General features: G+C 42.1%; 1 protein-coding gene across 2 annotated transcripts in view; it reads right to left on the bottom strand.

Annotated features, from left to right (window-relative positions):
- Positions 1–271: 271 nt before the first annotated feature.
- epha6 (eph receptor A6) overlaps positions 272–20,129 on the bottom strand; it is a 69,508-nt gene continuing 49,650 nt past the window's right edge. The window contains exons 9-20 of one of the 2 annotated variants that reach the window (XM_083759704.1): positions 20,058–20,129; positions 19,419–19,581; positions 18,637–18,745; positions 17,487–17,557; positions 16,740–16,865; positions 13,205–13,390; positions 12,776–12,837; positions 12,089–12,298; positions 11,618–11,767; positions 10,939–11,132; positions 1,995–2,144; positions 272–1,326 (exon numbers count right to left, since the gene is read on the bottom strand). The exon at positions 20,058–20,129 is cut by the window's right edge and continues 53 nt beyond it. In XM_083759704.1, the coding sequence (XP_083615830.1) occupies positions 1,212–1,326; positions 1,995–2,144; positions 10,939–11,132; positions 11,618–11,767; positions 12,089–12,298; positions 12,776–12,837; positions 13,205–13,390; positions 16,740–16,865; positions 17,487–17,557; positions 18,637–18,745; positions 19,419–19,581; positions 20,058–20,129 (1,608 nt within the window). In that variant the 3' untranslated portion in view covers positions 272–1,211. Of the gene's footprint in view, positions 1,327–1,990; positions 2,145–10,938; positions 11,133–11,617; positions 11,768–12,088; positions 12,299–12,775; positions 12,838–13,204; positions 13,391–16,739; positions 16,866–17,486; positions 17,558–18,636; positions 18,746–19,418; positions 19,582–20,057 lie in introns of both variants that reach the window. The other variant, XM_083759705.1, reaches the window with a different exon arrangement.

Raw genomic sequence — 20,129 nt, 5'->3', positions numbered from 1 at the left:
ACTTGAGTTACAATGCCTTACACTTATAGCATGTGCTGTGAGCTCAAGCTGTGTTGTCCTCAGAAGTATACAAAATGTTTAATTTCTAAAAATACACATTTGCTATGTATGTATTCCTCTTAAAACCTGCTGTCTGATTCTTGACTTGGCTAGTGCAGAAGTGGAATTTCCATGGCTGTTCTGTATACAGGTTAAGTGTTTCAAGCTGTACATGTTCCAGTGGCTCTAGCATGTTTAGTCAGTGACTGTGAAAAGGTGATCTTTATTTGTCCTCAGATGTCCAGATCTTAACCATCACACCAGCATCATCACTGCATCCTTATTGCACCATACTTGTGTATAGCAAAACACTGTTTTCGGTTGTGCAGCTCACATATACTGTATAACATTAGGTAATTTGATTATCAGTAGCAGAAGCATTCAAGTGGAGCTGTTTAAATTAAAGGCAAGAATATTGAATAAAATGCACCCTTCACAAGACAACACAACAGGGCATACTCCATTATAATATACATTTTCTATAAAAATATGACATTCAGTGGTCTTCAACTCAAACATGGCTATTTACATACAATACAGTCAGACTGCATGTCCAGTGATTTCTTTTAATAAACCATCCTATGTAGCATCGTCCAGTCCTTGATACTGCTGAGTTTTAAGTTCACACACTCTGGGCAATCCTTTTGAATTCCCACAATGATCTGTATTTCTTTGCATCTCTAATACACTGAGGACTGTGGCCATACCAATCATACCATACTATAAAGACATTTTAACATCTCTAGTCTTGAGGTATATGATCCACTTCAAAGTCAATAGAAATCATCAGATTGTCACTAGGAAAGTTAAGAGGTATTGGTGGCCACAACATGTAAGAGAAATCTAGTCTTTCAAATGACTGCTTGTGTTGGCTGAGATAAAGAGACAACTTCTTGTCAAGTCCATAATCATTTGAGTGTGACCTGTCCACAGTATGGTCCTGTATCTGCCGTATCTCAGAGTCTGATCTTCGACAGTTAGTTGAAATTCAGTGCTAACAACTGGACCATCCTGGTCCATGATAAACTGAGTTTGAATGTGGTGTCCGCTACGCCTACACAGTAAAATCCCCAAATTAACACTCAGGATTTTTCAGTGTAAATGAGATACTGACATCACACACTCAAGATCACACTTGCTGCTTATACTTAACGTGTCCTCCTGCAACTGTGTCAGACCGGGAAGCCACTGTGCTGGATGTGTTGGAACTGCAGTCGCAGAGACTGTATGCTGCTGATGATTCTCCTCTGGTGACCGATAAGACACACTCCAATACGCCTAACATCACTTTAAGGCAGAGGAAAGAAAGGGATTGCTTTAAATTCATTATAGCAGTATCCACGTCAAGACAAACATGATATGAATTTTGTATCATCTGCTTCACTCAAAAGTTCAACAAATTATTGTCATGTAAGACTTTGGTTCCCTCTTGAAGTTGAGGGCCAAAACATATATTTGGTGTCTCCCTGCTTGACAGTGACATCATTAGGCAGATTTAAAAAATATATATATTTAGATTTGTATTATCGTGAGAACGATGGCTTCCAACTTTTCAGGAATAAAAAGCTGCAGTTTTGATTAGCATCAATGATGTCACTGGTGGGTTTCTGAACTGCCCACAGCACTCCTATGAGACACAGAGCGAGTAGAAAAAGACTGGCATTTTATCATGAACATTAGTGAGGACCAATTATATGAAGGTTGGTTGAAAAGTGGTGAAGTGTTCCTTTAACATTTCTGAAATTGTGCTAGGTATATTAATATTATACTCTACCAGATTTATTAAAATAAGGTTTTATTCTTTAAATTCACGGATTGTAGCATTTAAACAATCTTAGAGAAAAACTAATATAAATTCACATACAGTATAAGTGCTTGCATTATCATTTTGTAACCCCACACTTTGCCATGCATGTAATTTCTAAAAGATCAGGTGTGATCTTTTACTCACTCACTCTATGCTCATGGTAGAAATAGAATCCAGTGTTGTGTAGCCTGCTGCCAGGAAGTTGTTCTTATATTGGCTCATTTTGATAGAGTCAAGCCAGTCACCGATGGAGATGAAAAGAGGATAGTCTGACATGTCTCCTGGGGATTCTGGGAAACTATATTGACAAACAAAAGGGACAGGAATATGAAGGTTTGAATAGCATGTGAACATATATAGTGATAATTGGACCATGTACAGTAAGACAATCTTAGAACTACAGTATGAAACATTTCAAAGATTCCTTTTCAGGCAAACATGTCCACCGTAAGATGAACCTAAGTAGGCTAGAATGGGGTTGGTAGGTTTAAGTATGTAGGACTAGTAGCATGCCAAAGTTTGTGCTATTGCCTATTGCCATAGATAATGCATTGGGCGTTTAAGTTAAATAACTCATAAACTACAAAACATTTCAAAATAAAAAAGTTCCAGCATGTGTCTCCACAGTAAGCTGAATAATAAAAAGTGTGAATGGAGTTTCTAGGTGAAAGTGACTTTTGACTTGCCTATAGAGCTGCCATTGAGCCCCATGTTAAATGTCTCAAATTTGAAAGCACTATATTTCTAAAACTATGAAACATTTCAAAGATTCCTTTTCAGGCAAACATGTCCACCGTAAGATGAACCTAAGTAGGCTAGAATGGGGTTGCTAGGTGTAAGTATGTAGGACTAGTAGCATGCCAAAGTTTGTGCTATTGCCATAGAGAATGCATTGGGCGTTTAAGTTAAATAACTCATAAACTACAAAACATTTCAAAATAAAAAAGTTACAGCATGTGTCTCCACAGTAAGCTGAATAATAAAAAGTGTTAATGGAGTTTCTAGGTGAAAGTGACTTTTGACGTGCCTATAGAGCTGCCATTGAGCCCCATGTTAAATGTCTCAAATTTGAAAGCACTATATTTCTAAAACTATGAAACATTTCAAAGATTCCTTTTCAGGCAAACATGTCCACCATAAGATGAACCTAAGTAGGCTAGAATGGGGTTGCTAGGTGTAAGTATGTAGGACTAGTAGCATGCCAAAGTTTGTGCTATTGCCATAGAGAATGCATTGGGCATTTCAATTAAATAACTCATAAACTACAAAACATTTCAAAATAAAAAAGTTACAGCATGTGTCTCCACAGTAAGCTGAATAATAAAAAGTGTGAATGGAGTTTCTAGGTGAAAGTGACTTTTGACTTGCCTATAGAGCTGCCATTGAGCCCCATGTTAAATGTCTCAAATTTGAAAGCACTATATTTCTAAAACTATGAAACATTTCAAAGATTCCTTTTCAGGCAAACATGTCCACCGTAAGATGAACCTAAGTAGGCTAGAATGGGGTTGCTAGGTGTAAGTATGTAGGACTAGTAGCATGCCAAAGTTTGTGCTATTGCCATAGAGAATGCATTGGGCGTTTAAGTTAAATAACTCATAAACTACAAAACATTTCAAAATAAAAAAGTTACAGCATGTGTCTCCACAGTAAGCTGAATAATAAAAAGTGTTAATGGAGTTTCTAGGTGAAAGTGACTTTTGACGTGCCTATAGAGCTGCCATTGAGCCCCATGTTAAATGTCTCAAATTTGAAAGCACTATATTTCTAAAACTATGAAACATTTCAAAGATTCCTTTTCAGGCAAACATGTCCACCATAAGATGAACCTAAGTAGGCTAGAATGGGGTTGCTAGGTGTAAGTATGTAGGACTAGTAGCATGCCAAAGTTTGTGCTATTGCCATAGAGAAAGCATTGGGCATTTCAATTAAATAACTCATAAACTACAAAACATTTCAAAATAAAAAAGTTACAGCATGTGTCTCCACAGTAAGCGGAATAATAAAAAGTGTGAATGGAGTTTCTAGGTGAAAGTGACTTTTGACTTGCCTATAGAGCTGCCATTGAGCCCCATGTTAAATGTCTCAAATTTGAAAGCACTATATTTCTAAAACTATGAAACATTTCAAAGATTCCTTTTCAGGCAAACATGTCCACCGTAAGATGAACCTAAGTAGGCTAGAATGGGGTTGCTAGGTGTAAGTATGTAGGACTAGTAGCATGCCAAAGTTTGTGCTATTGCCATAGAGAATGCATTGGGCATTTCAATTAAATAACTCATAAACTACAAAACATTTCAAAATAAAAAAGTTCCAGCATGTGTCTCCACAGTAAGCTGAATAATAAAAAGTGTGAATGGAGTTTCTAGGTGAAAGTGACTTTTGACTTGCCTATAGAGCTGCCATTGAGCCCCATGTTAAATGTCTCAAATTTGAAAGCACTATATTTCTAAAACTATGAAACATTTCAAAGATTCCTTTTCAGGCAAACATGTCCACCGTAAGATGAACCTAAGTAGGCTAGAATGGGGTTGCTAGGTGTAAGTATGTAGGACTAGTAGCATGCCAAAGTTTGTGCTATTGCCATAGAGAATGCATTGGGCGTTTAAGTTAAATAACTCATAAACTACAAAACATTTCAAAATAAAAAAGTTACAGCATGTGTCTCCACAGTAAGCTGAATAATAAAAAGTGTTAATGGAGTTTCTAGGTGAAAGTGACTTTTGACGTGCCTATAGAGCTGCCATTGAGCCCCATGTTAAATGTCTCAAATTTGAAAGCACTATATTTCTAAAACTATGAAACATTTCAAAGATTCCTTTTCAGGCAAACATGTCCACCATAAGATGAACCTAAGTAGGCTAGAATGGGGTTGCTAGGTGTAAGTATGTAGGACTAGTAGCATGCCAAAGTTTGTGCTATTGCCATAGAGAATGCATTGGGCATTTCAATTAAATAACTCATAAACTACAAAACATTTCAAAATAAAAAAGTTCCAGCATGTGTCTCCACAGTAAGCTGAATAATAAAAAGTGTGAATGGAGTTTCTAGGTGAAAGTGACTTTTGACTTGCCTATAGAGCTGCCATTGAGCCCCATGTTAAATGTCTCAAATTTGAAAGCACTATATTTCTAAAACTATGAAACATTTCAAAGATTCCTTTTCAGGCAAACATGTCCACCGTAAGATGAACCTAAGTAGGCTAGAATGGGGTTGCTAGGTGTAAGTATGTAGGACTAGTAGCATGCCAAAGTTTGTGCTATTGCCATAGAGAATGCATTGGGCATTTCAATTAAATAACTCATAAACTACAAAACATTTCAAAATAAAAAAGTTCCAGCATGTGTCTCCACAGTAAGCTGAATAATAAAAAGTGTGAATGGAGTTTCTAGGTGAAAGTGACTTTTGACTTGCCTATAGAGCTGCCATTGAGCCCCATGTTAAATGTCTCAAATTTGAAAGCACTATATTTCTAAAACTATGAAACATTTCAAAGATTCCTTTTCAGGCAAACATGTCCACCGTAAGATGAACCTAAGTAGGCTAGAATGGGGTTGCTAGGTGTAAGTATGTAGGACTAGTAGCATGCCAAAGTTTGTGCTATTGCCATAGAGAATGCATTGGGCGTTTAAGTTAAATAACTCATAAACTACAAAACATTTCAAAATAAAAAAGTTCCAGCATGTGTCTCCACAGTAAGCTGAATAATAAAAAGTGTGAATGGAGTTTCTAGGTGAAAGTGATTTTTGACGTGCCAATGTCTGCCATTGAGCCCCATTGTAAAATTGAAAGCACTATATTTCTAAAACTATGAAACATTTCAAAGATTCCTTTTCAGGAAAATATGTCCACCTTAAGATGGACCTAAGTAGGCTAGAATGGGGTTGCTAGGTGTAAGTATGTAGGACTAGTAGCATGCCAAAGTTTGTGCTATTGCCATAGAGAATGCATTCGGCGTTTAAGTTAAATAACTCATAAACTACAAAACATTTCAAAATAAAAAAGTTACAGCATGTGTCTCCACAGTAAGCTGAATAATAAAAAGTGTTAATGGAGTTTCTAGGTGAAAGTGACTTTTGACGTGCCCATAGAGCTGCCATTGAGCCCCATGTTAAATGTCTCAAATTTGAAAGCACTATATTTCTAAAACTATGAAACATTTCAAAGATTCCTTTTCAGGCAAACATGTCCACCATAAGATGAACCTAAGTAGGCTAGAATGGGGTTGCTAGGTGTAAGTATGTAGGACTAGTAGCATGCCAAAGTTTGTGCTATTGCCATAGAGAATGCATTGGGCATTTCAATTAAATAACTCATAAACTACAAAACATTTCAAAATAAAAAAGTTCCAGCATGTGTCTCCACAGTAAGCTGAATAATAAAAAGTGTGAATGGAGTTTCTAGGTGAAAGTGACTTTTGACTTGCCTATAGAGCTGCCATTGAGCCCCATGTTAAATGTCTCAAATTTGAAAGCACTATATTTCTAAAACTATGAAACATTTCAAAGATTCCTTTTCAGGCAAACATGTCCACCGTAAGATGAACCTAAGTAGGCTAGAATGGGGTTGCTAGGTGTAAGTATGTAGGACTAGTAGCATGCCAAAGTTTGTGCTATTGCCATAGAGAATGCATTGGGCGTTTAAGTTAAATAACTCATAAACTACAAAACATTTAAAAATAAAAAAGTTCCAGCATGTGTCTCCACAGTAAGCTGAATAATAAAAAGTGTGAATGGAGTTTCTAGGTGAAAGTGATTTTTGACGTGCCAATGTCTGCCATTGAGCCCCATTGTAAAATTGAAAGCACTATATTTCTAAAACTATGAAACATTTCAAAGATTCCTTTTCAGGAAAATATGTCCACCTTAAGATGGACCTAAGTAGGTTAGAATGGGGTTGCTAGGTGTAAGTATGTAGGACTAGTAGCATGCCAAAGTTTGTGCTATTGCCATAGAGAATGCATTGGGCGTTTAAGTTAAATAACTCATAAACTACAAAACATTTCAAAATAAAAAAGTTACAGCATGTGTCTCCACAGTAAGCTGAATAATAAAAAGTGTTAATGGAGTTTCTAGGTGAAAGTGACTTTTGACGTGCCCATAGAGCTGCCATTGAGCCCCATGTTAAATGTCTCAAATTTGAAAGCACTATATTTCTAAAACTATGAAACATTTCAAAGATTCCTTTTCAGGCAAACATGTCCACCATAAGATGAACCTAAGTAGGCTAGAATGGGGTTGCTAGGTGTAAGTATGTAGGACTAGTAGCATGCCAAAGTTTGTGCTATTGCCATAGAGAATGCATTGGGCATTTCAATTAAATAACTCATAAACTTCAAAACATTTCAAAATAAAAAAGTTCCAGCATGTGTCTCCACAGTAAGCTGAATAATAAAAAGTGTGAATGGAGTTTCTAGGTGAAAGTGACTTTTGACTTGCCTATAGAGCTGCCATTGAGCCCCATGTTAAATGTCTCAAATTTGAAAGCACTATATTTCTAAAACTATGAAACATTTCAAAGATTCCTTTTCAGGCAAACATGTCCACCGTAAGATGAACCTAAGTAGGCTAGAATGGGGTTGCTAGGTGTAAGTATGTAGGACTAGTAGCATGCCAAAGTTTGTGCTATTGCCATAGAGAATGCATTGGGCGTTTAAGTTAAATAACTCATAAACTACAAAACATTTCAAAATAAAAAAGTTCCAGCATGTGTCTCCACAGTAAGCTGAATAATAAAAAGTGTGAATGGAGTTTCTAGGTGAAAGTGATTTTTGACGTGCCAATGTCTGCCATTGAGCCCCATTGTAAAATTGAAAGCACTATATTTCTAAAACTATGAAACATTTCAAAGATTCCTTTTCAGGAAAATATGTCCACCTTAAGATGGACCTAAGTAGGCTAGAATGGGGTTGCTAGGTGTAAGTATGTAGGACTAGTAGCATGCCAAAGTTTGTGCTATTGCCATAGAGAATGCATTCGGCGATGTTTTACTCTCCTCGTGCCTGGGGCCCCCTCACCTACTCTCCTCCTGCCTGGGGCCCCCTCACATACTCTCCTCCTGCCTGGGGCCCCCTCACATACTCTCCTCCTGCCTGACCCCCCCTCACATACTCTCCTCCTGCCTGGGGTCCCCTCACCTACTCTCCTCCTACCTGGGGCCCCCTCACCTACTCTCCTCCTGACTGGGGCCCCCTCACATACTCTCCTCCTGCCTGACCCCCCCCTCACATACTCTCCTCCTGCCTGGGGTCCCCTCACCTACTCTCCTCCTGCCTGGGGTCCCCTCACCTACTCTCCTCCTGCCTGGGGTCCCCTCACCTACTCTCCTCCTGCCTGGGGTCCCCTCACCTACTCTCCTCCTGCCTGGGGCCCCCTCACATACTCTCCTCCTGCCTGGGGCCCCCTCACATACTCTCCTCCTGCCTGGGGCCCCCTCACATACTCTCCTCCTGCCTGACCCCCCCTCGCCTACTCTCCTCCTGCCTGGGGTCCCCTCACCTACTATCCACCTGCCTGACCCCCCCTCACCTACTCTCCTCCTCGCTGGGTCCCCTCACCTACTATCCACCTGCCTGACCCCCCCTCACCTACTCTCCTCTTCCCTGGGTCCCCTCACCTACTCTCCTCCTGCCTGACCCCCCCTCGCCTACTCTCCTCCTGTCATCCCACTAAGTATTCTATGGATATTATCTTATTTATCCACCGGGCCACTTAACGGCACACAGTCATACCTACTCTAGGTGATGGTGATTTGAACCAGCACCAGCCTATGTTGGGTTTGAACCGACAGACTTCTACTAGGTATTCTATGGATATTATCAGATTTATCCACCAGGGCTCTTAACTGCACACACTCCTACCTACTCAGCATCCTACTAGGAGTATGTGGCCGGCATACTTCTACTAGGATATGGATATGGACAGTGTCAGTGATCTATGGATATCAATTATCCACTGTCTGTGATTTGAACCCGGTTTGAACCGGCACACTTTTACTAGGTATACTACGGATAACATTTGACTTACCCGTTGGCCCACTGAGGCACACAATCATGGGGAATTTCTGTGCTGCTTTAAAGTTGTCCTCCTAAAAGTCAGTGTGCAAAGCAAAGTGTCACAGAGCCACATGACTAATGTGGGATTTGAACCCTGGACCTGTGGATCACAAGCACAGCCACTCATCACACTGAGCTAACTGCTGGTTACTACAACACAGCTTTTCTGTGCTACTTGATGTTAGTGTGGAATGCAAAGTGTCAGTAAAGACTGGGGTGGGATTGGTCCCTTTATTTTTTTGTTTAAACTTGGGTGGGGTTTTAACCCACCATCTCTCGATCATGTGGCAGCGTTCTAACACACTGAGCCACTGGTTCCAGACAATTCACACTGCTTTTTTGTTTGTTTTGTTCTTCTGTAAATCGATTATGAAAGTAAAGACTTGAGTGGGGTTTGAACTCACCATCTCCCGATCATGTGGCAGCGTTCTAACACACTGAGCCACTGGTTCCAGACAATTCACACTGCTTTTTTGTTTGTTTTATTCTTCTGAAATTGGTCGTGAAAGTAAAGACTTGAGTGGGGTTTGAACTCACCATCTCGCAGCTCGTTTACGAGCCGGGGGAGGGGGGGTAGGGGGCGCAGTTCGTTTAAGAGCCTCACTGCACTTGGGAAAAAAATCAGTTTTTCATCCTAGTTGTCCTTGCCCTAATACTCCTGTACCTTTTCCCTGAGGGTAGGAGCATAAACAGGCCGTGGGAGGGATGATGGGGGTCCCCAATGATGCTGGTGGCTCTTCTGGCACAGTGCTCTTTATAGAGCACCAACAAGGGGGGAACAGAGGCACCAATGATCCTTCCAGCTGTCTTCACCACCCGATTCAGCTGGTGTTGTTCCTGTGCCTTCACCAAGAGGTGAAGCTGTAGGTCAGGATTGACTCTATGGTGCCCCTGTAGAAGGTGGTTCCATTTGTACACTGTCAAAGTCACTAACTTAATACTATCAACATCTATCTATATAGACCCTCTACAACAGTGGTTCCCAAACCTTTTCTTGTCAAGGACCCCCGAATTTACACTTTATTAGCCCGTGGAACCTAACCCTAACCCGGCTATAATCCATGGTCAAAAACGATGAAAAACGAGGATTTGAAAAAAGACAAAATCACTTCCAGACCATGGGCTACAGTCCATGGTGTCGGAGTGATTTTCGTCCTCAAAAATGATGAAAAACAGCATGCTACAGTACCCTAACCCTAACCCTTGATCGTAGGAGATAGTAATGTAGGACTCTACAGATCGAGTGCTATCCAGTCATAAAGTTTGAACACTTGAAGAAACGACTACAGAAAACTGGAAACACCGCCAATGTGGCGCACTGCATCCTATCCGTAGGAATGAACAATCGACAGCAGGTGACAACAGAAACAGGACGGAAGACAATGAGGGCGGACACAAGTGTGGCCTACATGGGTCACATATAATTCGCCCAGCTGGTACCCACTTAAGGCCCAATCAGATCCCAGTTCAAACCCATATAGGCAAACACAGGTGGCGCACACATGGTTCTAAAATAAAATGGCCCATTTGGATACCACCTAAGATCCAGTTAGAAACCCACGTAAGCCCATATGGGCTAACACGGATGGGCCCTTTGTGAAAACTGGGTGCACGGCCCACTTAACTCATGCCCATAGCCCATGTCAAAACACAATTGGGCCCAGATGGACATGTTAGCTGGGAGAATGCATTGGGCGTTTAAGTTAAATAACTCAGAAACTAGCAAACATTTAAAAGTAAAAAGTTCCAGCGTGTGTCTCCACAGTAAGCTGAATTATAAAAAGTGAAAATGGAGTTTCTAGGTGAAAGTGATATTTTGACGTGCCAACATCTGTCATTGAGCTCCATTATAAATTTGAAAGCACTATATTTCTAAAACTACGTACCTCTGATCTCTGTATCCATTGATAACTCTGGGAGTGTAGCCTACTAATTGAAGGGTCGTGACTCGTAAGGGTCCATTTCGTTTTCATTTCATGCCTTTATTATAAACTCAAATGTTGATGAATTAATTTCTCGTGTTTGTGCTTCATCTAACCTCTGCACATCGTTGACCAGAGTGAGCAGACCGCTGGGGTTGCATATCAGCTTTTCCAGAAAAGTGAGTATGTCACTGAAGTGTGGCCGCTGACTGCGCTCCTTCTGCCAACAGTGCAGCATCAACTGGTGCAATGCCACAGGGCAGCACATCGGTGCTGGCAGACGGTATCCCTCTTCAATGGACAGGATTACCTGAGTAACACACATATGTGCATACATTTAACCACTTGAACCCCAGCATCCATATTCAAGCCAAAAATGGCCGCTTGTAGATGATGATTTTGTCTGCAGAAACGGGGGTCCAAGTACAGAACAAAATCAGGTCCAGTTTAACAAGTTTAGAGGGTGGCTATTAGGTGAAAAAGTGTAACTCTGACAGCCTTTTGTGTTGTTTCTAAAACTGCTCAAAATTATTAAAGCAATTTTAATAGTAGATCGAACATACAGGACACTGTATCTCAAACATTTTCATGTCAAGCACCCCCAAAATCTCATTCTTACACTGGGTTAACTTCTGGCCTCTCAAGAACCACTGATAATACTCTACTGAATGTGACCTGAGCAGTCTATCAACTGCTATTAGTTGTACTGTATATTCATGATTTATAAATTAGTTTTGTCAAAACCTATGCTGATTCTACTTCAGGATGAGTCATTGAACATCAGCGGCAACTCACGTCTTGATTGGACATCTCCCAGTAGGGCCTCTCGCCATATGACATCACTTCCCACATGACGATGCCGTAGCTCCAAACGTCACTGGCGGAAGAAAACTTCCCATAAGAAATAGCCTCCGGGGCGGTCCAGCGAATCGGTATCTTCCCTCCCTGTTTATAAAGCACAATATTATTAAGAGTCCCCAGAGTTAACCCATATGATCTATCTATCATTGAAGAATGAAACTACAATACCCTGTGGAAGACACATTTTGTGTCATCAATTATGTAAAATGGTGCATTTAATGTTGCAGGCATACACACATATATAGGCATTTTGTGGGAGGAATAATTGCCGTGAGAATCTGATGTGAGAAGATCTTATATACTAGAGTCTAGTATATAAGATCTTCTCACATCAGATTCAGAACAATGGGATTTAGGTTCAAAATCTGCAAAATGTCACTTGTGTGTAGAGCCCCTCACACTCACCATAGTGGTATATGCAGCGTCGGGGTCATCGTCCAATCCTCGAGACATGCCAAAGTCTGACACCTTACAGACCAGGTTCTCATTCACCAGGATGTTTCGAGCGGCGAGGTCTCGGTGAATGTAAGCTATGTCTGACAGGTAGCTCATTCCCGTGGCGATGCCGCGCAGCATGCCCGCCAGCTGGAGCACTGTGAACTGGCCATCATGGCTCTGGGTTCGTTGTTGGACAGAGGAGGCAAGAAGAGCAGAGCCTCTCAGCATAACGTTGCTGTCGGGCAGAAACCTTGTATCTCTTTGATACGATTTTGCAACCAATTTTTTCACCCAGTGTCAATTATCTAATGTAATCCTGGACGCTACACTCGCTCTGGCAACCTGGGGAGAGCAACGGACTGACCTCATGCTTCCTTCCATGCATGAGGAATCCAAGTTGCTTCTTTTCACCTGGCAATGGGGAGTTTCCCTGGTTGGACGTAGCTCGTGGAAGGAACACGTTATTCCAACCAGTTCCTTTCCCCTCCATCAGGCACCCGACTGGCCAGGGGGAGGCAGTATGAAACCTTGTATCGCCATATATTTTACTTAAGTAAAAATAGCAATACCACAATGTAGAGTAGAAAAGTATTATACAGTACTTAAGTAAATATATTTTCCTTTCCATATCATCCTGTTTCATATTCCTCTTACCCGTAGGAAAGCGTCCAGCGCTCCGTTGTCCATGAACTCCACCACTATCATTACTGGTCTGCCTGGAAAAACACCACGGACATTATTGGAGCAGAGAAGTGGAATGGTTCTCAACGACAGGTCCTGGGACCACCAGGGGGTCCCCAGTCAGTATGGGTCTGACTCTGACTCTGAGTGTACAAAATGGGACCACATGGACCTGTATAAGGGTCCAATTGGTTCCATTTGTACCCACTCAGAGTTAAAGTAACACTGAGAATTGTACAGTGTAGATTGGTATCCCAAAAATAAAACAAAAAGAAGTTCCATTTGTGCACTCTCAGAGTTACAGACCTGTAGGGGTCTATTTGGCCCGAGACCAGACATTGAGAAACTAGTGAAATTAGAGAAAGACATGTTAGAGAATGAACAAGGTGATGAGAGATTTACTTTTAGTGACGACTCCCTCTAGACGGACTATGTTCGGGTTGTTGAACTGTCCAATGATGGTCGCCTCGCGCAGGAAGTCCCGCTTCTGCTGCTCCACATAGCCGCCTTTTAGAGTCTTTATGGCCACGGCAACATCCGTCTTCCCTGCTGTGTGCAGACGGCCGCTGCACACTTCTCCAAATTCACCTGCCATGATGCAGACATATAGAAACAGGCATAATGACACATGCACACAGTACAGTAAAAACACACACACACACACACACACACACACACACACACACACACACACACACACACACACACACACCCACACACACACACACACACACACACACACACACACACACACACACACACACACACACACACAGCCAAATCTCTCCAACATGTCAGGTAGCCTACATGCCTCTCGCTTTTAAAATCATACATAAGAAAACTGTGATTATTAATTACATGCACAATGTCTAAAATGTAATATTTGGCATGCTAATGATGACATGTTGACACTTTGTCCTGATGATTGTGCTGAATACAGCTCAGGAAATCAGGATAATTTCTTAGCACATCCACAGTGATTTCTTCCTTAAAATATTTTATAGAAGATACATTGGAATTCAAATGTATATTTGGAGGGACCGAAACGTTGCTTCATTAAATAAGACAATACTCATGTACCGAGCAAATACACAGTGTGCGGGTGTACCTTATTGCTTTCATTGATGTCCACTGGCCTACGCACCTGTGCATACCCTAATTTCTAGGTGTGCGAAAGTTTTCTCCTACAATGTTCTCTGTAGCTGTAGAGTACGCAAGTACACGCAGCTTCCCATAAGTGGCGCTCACGTTCTTCAAACGAGACAAATGGAAACAGTCTTCAGTATAATTCATAGGATAACTACAGTCTGTTCAATTTAGTGAATCAATTCACAGGGGACGCCACTGGTTTTCAAAAGTAGGACAGTTTATATTCCACTGCTCCTCTATGACATTTAAATTTACACTACTTTAAGAGTTCTTGTGTCTGGGTCACAGTTGTCAGACCTGTAAAATGTTTAATTGAAACAAGATTTCTTGTTCTATGAAATATGGAAATCTATCTGAACTGTCACAGGAGCTACTCTGGAGTATTACTGAAGATATATAGACCGAAGATATTTCTTATAGTCCTTACTCTTTAATCCTTAAAGAGTGTATATAACAAATCTGCTATACATACAGGTCCATCTCAAGTAATTCGAATATTTTGTAAAAGTTCCATAATATAATTAAAAAAGTGAAACTTTCATACAGTATATTCTCAATTCATTGTGCATAAGTATTTAAAACCTTTTTTTGTTGATTGCACTGTTGAGGTGTTATGGAAGCCCAGGTTTGATTTGATAACAGCCGTAAATTAATTTCTATTGTTCCGTCTTATGTATCACACCTTCCTCTTGACAATATAACATCGATTCTCTGTGGGTTTCAGGTCAGGCCAGTTGTCTGGCCAGTTAAGCACAGTAATACCATGGTCAGTACACCAGTTACTAGTAGTTTTGGCTCTGTGGGCAGGTGCCAAATCGAGCTGGAAAGGAAAATTAGCATCTCCATGAAGCTTGTCAACATACTGAAGCACAATGTACTCTAAAAAGATGGCTGTGTTGAAACCAGTGTTAAGTTTTCACTGTCAGTGGATCAACACCATAGCAGATAACATGGCCTAAATCATCACTGTGTTTTGTCATGTCCAGAGTCTCAACACACGTTGCTGGAAAAGGAAGATCAGCATCAACATAAAGCTTGTCAATGTACGTAGGCACACAGGGCTGTAAAATATCATAATAGATGGTTGTGTTGAGACAAAACACAGTGGTCATTTAGGTTTAGGGCATTTAGGGTTAGGGTTAGGCTTAACTATTTAACCGCTCTCTCCAGGAGAACACCATCCCCACACTATGGAAACGTTCAGAAATAAGACCCAGTGGAGGGTGCAGTCATAACTGTATTAAACACCGGCACCTACAGTCAATTGGAGACAGCACAGGCATATACGCCAGGATCCTGTTTGTGGACTTTTCCTCTGCTTTCAACTGTATGCAGCCCCACATCCTCTGCACTAAGCTGAAAGATCTCCAGGTGGATCCCCACATGATCCTCTGGATAATGGACTTCCTCCTCAAAAGGGAGCAGTTTGTTAAGGTCAACACCTCCTCCTCTTTGGTTTTGACTACATCTACCGGCACCGGTAGATGTTCAGTCAGACAACTCAAGGAGGATGTAATATATATATTTATTGATGCAAGATAATCAATGCAATATATTTATTATGGTTTGGCGATGTATTGGATCTGCTTTTTAGGTACTCAGGTCAAGCGCATCAGTCCCGACCATAGGGACCCTGAATCCCCCGTACCTAAACAGTAGATCCAAAACGACAGGTGGTAGCTGGGGTGGAGGTGGGTGAGCACTTTGTATACAGCAGCGCACAGTATACAAAAAGGCAGCAGCAAGCAAGCAAGCAGGAGGATGAATGCAAAACCTTCGGTTAAAGTAGCCGGTATGAGAGATTGGGTGAGCGTGTGATTGGCTGGGTGAATCATGTGGATGAGAGCCTGATGCTGCGGTGGCCCAATTAACGGCCGGCGCGCTGACTGAGGTTCCCTGACTGAACTTGCTCTGCGCATGTCTACGACAGGCGCAAATGCTCATTAGTCTACCCAGGGGACAGTGATTTCCCCAGTCCTGTTCTCACTCTATACCAATAACCTGAGGAGCTCAGACAGTGCGAGAATGGCCGTGAAGTTTGCAGACGATACTGCTCTGGTCGACACCTTAAACAGCCCTGTTCACTTTGAGGAGGAAGCAAAGAAGCTCCACCAGTGGTGTGAGGAGCACTACCTTCACTACCAAGGAGCTCCTCATAAGCCCTCGGAGGAGAGATGACCTCGACCCTATTCCGCAGCTGACACTGGGTGGGGACTCGGGAGGTGGTGGAGAGGGTCGGCTGACACTGGGTGGGGACTCGGGAGGTGGTGGAGAGGGTCGGCTGACACTGGGTGGGGACTCGGGAGGTGGTGGAGAGGGTCGGCTGACACTGGGTGGGGACTCGGGAGGTGGTGGAGAGGGTCGGCAGCTACAAATATCTCGGGACCACTATTGACAGTGGGTTGACCTTTAATGACAACACAAAGGCCATCTTCGCAAAGTGCCAGCAGTGGACCTACCTCCTACGGAGGCTGAGATATATGGATGTTGCCCCCCCCCATCCTTCGCAGCTGCCATATAGAGAGCCTCCTTACCTTTTCTTTCCTGGCTTGGTACGGAGGAGCCCGACAAGGCTAAGATGTGGAGGGTAACCCATGTGGGGTCTAAACTCTGTGGGATGCAGTGCTCTGCCCTTCAGCATCTCAGTGAAGAAAGCAGGAAAGATCGCGAGAGACCCAACTCTTAACCAATTTCCCCTTGTGGATAATAAGGACATCTAATCTAAATGGCTATAGCCGGTCCATAAGCTCAGCCATACAGTATGTTTGCGACTGTGTTGTGATTTCACCTGCTCCAATCACCCGGTCAATGCTTATGCGTGAGGGGTCAATTTCCCTCGTGTACTCCTGGATAGCTTGAGAGGGGTCTTCGTAAGTGTCTGGATCCACATAGGTCTTTATCCCTGAGAACGGAACTGAAAAAACAAAAACAAAACAATAATGGTATATAGCTATAGGCCTATATCGGTTTACAGGAATACAATTGAACTCAATACCAGTTAACATTAACATTATAACACTGACTTAAAACCACATAATAATGCACTCACCAACAATTACTTTTATCATGACAGCTTGCCTCTAGTTTTACTTTTTGTTTTTTTAATATTGGTGGAAGTCTTATATTGTATTGTTCTTATTGTCATATTGTATTTTGTAGGTAAGGTTTGGCCCCTGCCCATGAACCACAGACAAAATAGAAAATGCATACATACACCCAATTGGTGTCCTTAAGATTCAGCCTGGCTAAATGATTACCCAGACAATTCATTTATAATTACAATTTAGGCTTATCCAGAGCGACTTATAATTAGCCTGGCTAATAAGCCAAATTCATATCACACTGTCGTGTGGCAAGTTATTTTTCGCAGATTCGCCTCTGGCTTATTAGTCAAGCTAACTTATAATAAGCAAGGTAATCACATACTGTACAAAGAATGCACAAACAGTGTTAAAATAACATGCTAACGAAATACTTCAGTACCCGCAGGCCCATTTTACTGTATATTCAGAAATAAAGAAACCAAATGCTTTACCGTGTCCACGCTGGAAGCGTGCCCTCCTCTTCTCATCCGACTTCATCTGGGCTTTGATGTACCGTTGACACCTGAGACATGAGGCCAAGAACAAAATGTCACTTCTGTAATGGCATACTGTCAGAGCCCTCTCATCACTGGGTTCCTTCTATCCACTACCCATCTCTGTTTTATTCTGGATTAATTCATGACAATTAATAAACAACAAAGAGAGAAAAAAACTTTCTCTTACCCCTACAATAACCCTCTCCTTTCTATAAAATATCACACCATTGTGCTTACTTACTGAATACAACATCAAGTGCCACTAGTACTAACAGACTACTATTGTGTCAAATTATACCCCGGACGGTTAGCTAGGCTAGGCTGCCAAGCCAGCCGGACGGCGTGCTGTGGGTTCGACTTCCGAGCCCGACGGCCTTTGCCTCGTGTCACTCCCCATCTCTCTCCCCTTTCCTGTCTGATTACTGTACCCTATCAATACACGGCCAGCCTCTTCTACTATATCTTAGTCCAGTGGTTCATAAACTGGGAACCAGGGTGATCCCCAAATTATTTTACATTGTTTTCTCACTCAACAGTAAACAAACCAACATACAGTGTATCTGCACATTTCTAAAGTTACAATTTAATTACATTTTAGACATTTTTAATACCAAATTGGCCAAAATATTACATAACAAAGAGGCAAACATTGTGGAAAATAGCCGATCTACAAGCTTATAACGGCATGTTGTGTGCTTGTAGATCTGCTATTTTCACAATATTTATCTGGGCAACCTACGATTGCAAGTACTTGTCAGGGTGGGGGCCCCCAGTCCAACTATTATTATTTTGGCAGGACCCCCAGTTCAAATCTATATATTTGTTGGGGGGGTCATAGCCTAAAATGCAGGTACTATCATCCTTAAGTATCCTATTTTCACACTCTCAATAAATGGTGAAATATGTCTCAAAATCACACCTCTAGCACATAAATGAATGCAAATGAAGTTGAATCTGCCAATGTAGTATACAAATCCAGGGTTGTATGTACCAAAGTTTGACATCTCTTAAAAACAATTGAGTGTGTGTGTGTGTGTGTGTGTGTGTGTGTGTGTGTGTGTGTGTGTGTGTGTGTGTGTGTGTGTGTGTGTGTGTGTGACTGTACCGTCCAGTGATGAGTAGGAAGAGGGTTAGGATGATCAACAGGGAGAAACCTCCCACAGATGCCGTTACGACCACCAGAGCATGCCCCTGATCAGAAGCTATCTCAGAATCTGAACAAAGACAAGAAAAAACACTTAACAGTACCACAGTAACACATACCGCTAAAATAAATTAGCCTAATTTTTCCATTTTCTGCTTATGCCTTGCATATTTGTCTGTAAAATACAGACCCCTGGGAGATGGAGTCTATCCCCGTTACAGTGTGCTAGACCCCTGGGAGATGGAGTCTATCCCCGTTACAGTGCGCTAGACCCCTGGGAGATGGAGTCTATCCCCGTTACAGTGCGCTAGACCCCTGGGAGATGGAGTCTATCCCCGTTACAATGCACTAGACCCCTGGGAGATGGAGTCTATCCCCGTTACAGTGCGCTAGACCCCTGGGAGATGGAGTCTATCCCCGTTACAGTGCGCTAGACCCCTGGGAGATGGAGTCTATCCCCGTTACAGTGCGCTTGACCCCTGGGAGATGGAGTCTATCCCCGTTACAGTGCGCTAGACCCCTGGGAGATGGAGTCTATCCCCGTTACAGTGCGCTAGACCCCTGGGAGATGGAGTCTGTCCCCGTTACATTGCGCTAGACCCCTGGGAGATGGAGTCTGTCCCCGTTACAGTGCGCTAGACCCCTGGGAGATGGAGTCTGTCCCCGTTACAGTGCGCTAGACCCCTGGGAGATGGAGTCTATCCCCGTTACAGTGCTCCTGACCCACGTAGCCCATGACATACCGTCATCTCCAGTGGCAAACTCAAACTTTGGGCTGTATGCGCTGTAGCCTGCAGCAGTGCGAGCACGCACATGGAAAACATACAGAGTGGAAGGCCTGAGTCCTGTCACCACCACACTGGGCATTGTGGTCCGCATGGATGAATAGCTCAGTCGCTCTTGTTCCTGGCAAGGTATAGAAACAAGGTCATAGTCACTAAACAAAAGCAAATTGCAGATTATAATACACCGGGACAATCAAAAATACATGTATACTTGATATTTGCATTATTCAATGACGTCTGAACAAATCACATCATATCCAAACCACTGAAGCAAATGGAAAGGCAGGACTTGTTTGGTGAACTCATAGGAGCTGAGATAAGAATGAATTATTAAAAGCCAGGCTTTTCTGAAGAGAATTAAGACTTCAGTCCTCTCCTTCCCTGAAGTTAGTAACATAACCACTGATTATCTGCTTGTATGTTAACAATGTATTCTGACATTATGTGAGTGTGAGCAGTCCTAGGTTTTAGTTGTTCTTATGGTGTGTCAGTCATGAAGGACTGGATAGAACAACTATCCATACATGTATTTTTCACCAACATTGTCCTCAAACAGAGTTACAAACCCCAACTACTGAATTTATAGTGATTCACTACCTTCTCATAGTATTTAATCTCATACTCCACAATGTCTGAGTGCGGCTGTTCCACATCAGTCCAAGAGAGGGC

Source organism: Protomyctophum parallelum (genome assembly GCF_964188405.1).
Source record: "Protomyctophum parallelum genome assembly, chromosome: 2".
NCBI classification, from domain to species: Eukaryota; Metazoa; Chordata; class Actinopteri; order Myctophiformes; family Myctophidae; genus Protomyctophum; species Protomyctophum parallelum.
This window is presented reverse-complemented; position numbering and strand designations above follow the sequence as displayed.